The following is a 5,449-nucleotide window of genomic DNA, read 5'->3' on the forward strand; positions in this document are numbered from 1 at the left end:
CTTGTGGATTTCCAACACTTGCCCTACCATGTTGGCCATCTCCCCACTGGTGATGTTATTTGGTATATTGGCTTCATTCAACACCTTCATCAAGTCATTCCTATACGCCTTGGAGTTTTGCAGTAGTGATAAAATGGATATTTGAGTAGAGGTTTTGTTCAGATGATCAACCACAGAATACTCTCTCGCTTGCACCTTTCTCCAAAGATCATCTGGGCCAGTCTCAATGACAGGCGGCTTAGAGACGGCTTCTTTGCTTGTTCCTCCCAAATGCTCGGGTGTATAAACCCTACCAGTTCTGGTCATGCCTTGCGCTACACCTGTTTCTTCCATTTTTGTCTTTCCTTTCCTTCTTGCTTCCGCAACATAATCCCAAGGTATAGCATTAGACTTAAAAGATGGCGTGGGTGCCACCATAACGGTGAAGGGTTTTGTTACCTCAACCTCAAATGGAGTTGGTGCGGCTACCTCAACTTCAATCGGTGCATGGGTTTGTACCACGATAGGTGTGAGAGTGACTGGAGATGTTTCAGGATTATCCCCTCCTTGAATGAGTCCAATTGACCCCTACGAGTCCCATTCTTCATCGGTCTCTATCATGTTTACCCCTTCACCCTTGTGATCCGGGAGAGGATTGTTACGGACATTGGGTGCAGCCTCTTTTACCTGTATGCCTTTGGTGTCAATTAATTTCTGAATCTTATCCTTCAAAGTACGACACTCATCAATAGTATGACCCATCCTGCCTGAGTGATAGGTACATGTCTTATTTGGATTAATCCAATGGGAGGAGTTTTCCATAGCAACAACGGGAATGGGAATGACATAACCGGTAGCCTTCAGTCTCTTGTACATTTGGTCTATATGTTCAGCAAATGGGGTGTATTGTCTAGGTGGTCTGCGGTAGAAATTTGGTCTAGGTTTTTGGTAGTTTTGGCGGGCTGGTGGTGAGTGGTAGTATGCGGGTTGGGTGTTATAAGTATGGTAAGTGGCGGCAGGTTGTTGGTATCTAGGAGTGAAGACTGATATGTGGGTGGGGTGTTTGGTATGTAAGAGGAGACTTTGGACCTTGGGCTACCATCACCGCACCTACTTCTTTCTTCTTGGTGATACCTTCTGACTGTAAGGCTTTATTTGTGTCTTGGAGTGCTTCAAAATTTGTCACCATTCTGCTTTTGATCCCTTCTTCTATTCTTTCTCCCAATTTGATGATGTTAGAAAATTTATGGATTTCAATAACCATCAGTCTTTCGTAGTATTTTGGATCCTGAGCTATGACGAAGAACTTATTCATCTGTTAGTCTTCTAGTGTTGGCTTTACTTTTGCCGCTTCAGACCTCCACCGAGTAGCATACTCGTGGAAAGTTTCCGTTGGCTTCTTCTTGAGATTCTGAATGTAGAAAATGTGTGGTGCGTTTTCTATGTTAAACCTGAACCGATCCATGAAATCTAATGCCATGCTCACCCAATTAACCCATTTCTTTGGGTTCTGACCGATGTACCAAGACAGGGCGTCTCCAGTGAGGCTCCTCATGAATAGCTTCATGCGAATTCTTTCATCCTTGCCAACTCCTACAAGCTTGTCACAATACGTTCTCAAGTGCACCTTCGGATCACTAGTCCCGTTGAACATTTCGAACTTAGGAGGTTTGTAACCTTCTGGCAGTTCTATATCTGGCTGAATACACAAATCTTCATAATTCAAACCCTCAATGCATTTGCCCCCTTCGACACTTTGAACTCTACCAGTAAGTTTCTTGAGTTCTTCCGCTATGTTCTTGATGAGCAGGTCCTTCTCGGCGGATTTGGGTATGTATAGGGTATGTTGTGGGGTGTGGGGTAAAGTTTCCACATATATGGGATTGCTTTGGTGGACTTCGGGAATCTGGGTGTAATGGTGGTCATTGGTTGAGTTTTGCGGGTCAGGAGTAGGCTGTGGTGCATTCTGAGGGGTGTGGTATGTGGTTGTTTGTGGGTATTGAGTTAGGTGGTGATGGTGTTATTAAGGAGTAGGTACTGGTAGAGGATTGTGGTTCTGAGGAGGTGTGGCGTATTGATGTGGTGTGGGAGGATTTTGCGGATTTTAATTTTGTGTGTTTTGGGGAGGTGCCGGGTTTTGGGCGTTTGTGTTTTGTTTGTTAATGTTGAGGACGTTTAGGGTGAGGGAAAGGTTTTCCAAGTTTCGGACATGCTCAAGTTCCCCTTGTAGCTCCAATATTTTCTCTTCCTGCTGTAGGACCAATTCATTCTGTGCTGGAGTATTCCGACCGTCCGAAGTTTCAACGTTCTCTGCATTGTCCTTTCTGATACCACTTAAATCGTCCATCTTTCCTTTCCCTTTGCTTCTGCCTTTAGGATCACTTGGTGGAGGAGGAGGTGGAGGACCTCTGTATCTAGTGTGATATGCAAATGATGCCAGTATGCACGAACCAACCTTTGGGGAATGGGAATAAAAAAAGAAAAGAAAAACAAAAAGGTAACCAAGTCAGTAAGGGATATTTAAAGAATGCTTGAAATATTGAACATGCTTTGCAAAATTATGTAATAGATTTGCGTCCTAATTTGGGGGACCTCGTTGTGCCCGAGGTAGGCCTAAGCGACACATAGACTTGGAGAAAATTGATGCAAATAATTGTGTCATTTCATTAATGTGAAAATGAATCAGATCCTTACTAAAACGACAATAATAAGAAAAATTACTAATGGCATTTGCCTTATTACAATCGAAATCTGAAACTAAGCTGAAAAGCAGTAAAGAACATCATTTCCTAATCTACTTTGTCCCAGAAGGACCTTCCCTATGCTTGTCTCTCTTGACTCCATCAATCAGATTCCCCAGGTCGCGCATATCCAACAATAGGTAAGCCTTTGCTAGATGCCCCCTTCATTGCCATCCGTGTTCGGACAATCTGAAAGCTTCTTTCTCATCTTTCCCTCAAGCTCCATCAACCCTTGCTCCAAATATTCTAATCTTTCTGTTGATTTAGTGGAGGTTTCCTTCCATTCGTTGATTGTTTCCATATCCACTTTGTATTGTTCTAGATGCCTAGCTTCAGACTCGAAGACCCTTTTACGTATCCTCCTATACTTGACTTGTGCTTCAGTAACGTCATCTATGATCCTGTTTTTCAGATTAATTCCCGACTTGACATCTCCATCTATATCATCTACCAACCATAATGGATATAAATATACATGGTCGGCATGATACCTGTCTGGATCGATAGTGTCTTTCTCCACAATGACCTTTTGATTCCACATATGTTGTGCCTTGAACTTGAACGGAATAATGTTCCCTTTAAAGTCTGCTTTGTACTGGACCATGTTAGAAACACGAGGTATAACCCGCTTTCTTCCCGCTTGCCTCATCACCCTTATATGAGCATAAGGATAGATTCCTCTTAACCTGATCAACACTAAATGAGTGGTTTCTCTTGACCTGATGATGAACTCGCTGCTAGGGAACCATTCGAATATCCAATGTACTTTTTCGTCAGTCAAATTGCTGAAGAAGCGCGCCCAGCTCACAGCACTTCCAATTTGCGCGAACCTATCTAGATAAATGTCATTCTTTTTGGATGATGGTTGGCTATGTAGTCATTCAATGGTTGTTGCAGAAGCTCCTGATGATATTCACCTCTCTGGAAATGTTCTAATAACCAAACCTGCAGCAACAGATTACAGCCCTCGAAGTGCCCATACCCCTGCTTGTATCGATCTAGAGCTCGGTATATTTTGGCCAAGATCATGGGGATGATAGTGTAAGTTTGTCCCTAAATTTCTTCCATTAGAGTCCTAGCAACCATGGCTAAGCGAGTGTGGATCTTCCCATCTTTCATCGGAAATATCAGCAGCCCCAAGAAACAGACAATGAACACAAAAACTCGGCGGTGTGTCCAACCCAAAGAAGTAATGGCAAGTTCATCATGATAAAGGTGATATGACTTGCCATGCCCATAACGTTCATAAAGGAATTCAAATGGTATGTATGACTTCTTCAGACTGAGCAACTCATCATTTTTCTTGAAACCCATCATTTTCAAATAACCGCGGGGAGTGCAATTTTCTGGTACTAATAAACCCGGACTATCCCATAGCAGCCTAGCGAAGCCTCCTATTTCATCTAAGAAATGAGTCATTTCTACATCACCAAAGTGGAAGACAACTCTTTTCTCATCCCAAAACATAGTGGCGGCCTCAATCAATGCGTTATTTGGCCGAATGTCCAATAAGGAAGGTAAATTTTCGAGGACCCTTTTCACGTGATTCTTGTCACTAGGTGAGAGGTTCTTCCACCAATCAAGCAACAAAGGTGGGATGTTTTGAACCATGCCGAACCTGGGGACTTCGTGCCTCATTTTCTATAAAACAAATAGAGTTAGCCCTTTCCCCCTCCGGGTATAACTATTTACACGTTAATGATCAACATACCGAGATATTTTCTCTAAGTAATGCACATAACGTGATGGTGTCCATTGGGATTATAGAAATCCCGCCGGGCTTTGTACAAGGCTTATCTTAGTGGATTATCATGCGAACAACGTTCTAACCCATACTAGGTTTGACATGATGCATGTACAGTTGATATTGGAGCAAGGTCTCTAGAAGGGTCTAGACTGGTACTCTCAAGTGGACAACATTAGAGGGAAAGGCATGGAACCGTCGACTGCACCGCTGATCGACTAGTTTACCGCAAATAAGCCTTTTTCAATTTAAAGGGTAATTTTGGAAGAGCGCGGACACTCATCAAGTGCCGCTATGGTATTAGTTGGGCACGAGTGGAATATGATATGGAGCATGCTTTATGCAAAGATAATAACACATTGCCAAGTATTTGTATGATAAATATGTGAAAGCAATAAACACAGTATTAAGATAAAACATAAAGGACGTAAAAAGAAAGACAAAAGAAGAAGTTAGTTCGTGAAATATAGGGAATATAATAAAGTAAGCAAGGGAGTAGGGGTGAGAGAGACATGATATAGCTAATAAATAGCAGTTAGAGCAACTAAGGGCGAATAGGGAAATGGATGTGCATGTTACAACAAATTTAAGCAAATAAAGGTGGAGAAGGGAAGGGACGTGCATGTTATAACGGTTTTAAACAAGTAAAGGTGAACGGGAAAGGGATGTGCATGTAATAGCAAATCTAACAAATAAATATGGAAAAGGAATGTGCATTTTATAACAAAGAAAACTAATCCACATAAGCCAAGTTCATTATGGTAAGAACCTTAGTATCCCCAGTAGAGTCGCCATGCTGTCGCGCCCCGTTTTCTCTCGAAAGCGGGCTTCGGCATGTGACAACTCTTTTAGATGGGAGATAGAGTGTTAAAAGAAGAAGAGTCGCTACAATTTTTAAGGCGTGTTAGGGCACCTATTATGCAGATAACTCTATTTGACTAGTTTACATCACCAAAGATCGGGTAAGGGCTCAAGTTACCTCAAG

At 42.3% G+C, this 5,449-nt stretch overlaps 1 protein-coding gene across 1 annotated transcript; it reads right to left on the reverse strand.

Moving 5' to 3' along the window:
* Positions 1-1,297: 1,297 nt before the first annotated feature.
* Positions 1,298-2,326, reverse strand: LOC138898505 (uncharacterized). The gene is made up of 2 exons (XM_070184574.1): positions 2,189-2,326; positions 1,298-1,678 (listed from the first exon to the last, which is right to left on the reverse strand). Exons 1-2 carry the CDS (start codon positions 2,324-2,326, stop codon positions 1,298-1,300), a joined length of 519 nt encoding a protein of 172 aa, XP_070040675.1.
* Positions 2,327-5,449: the final 3,123 nt, after the last annotated feature.

This window comes from Nicotiana tomentosiformis, chromosome 9 (assembly GCF_000390325.3).
Source record: "Nicotiana tomentosiformis chromosome 9, ASM39032v3, whole genome shotgun sequence".
NCBI lineage: Eukaryota > Viridiplantae > Streptophyta > Magnoliopsida > Solanales > Solanaceae > Nicotiana > Nicotiana tomentosiformis.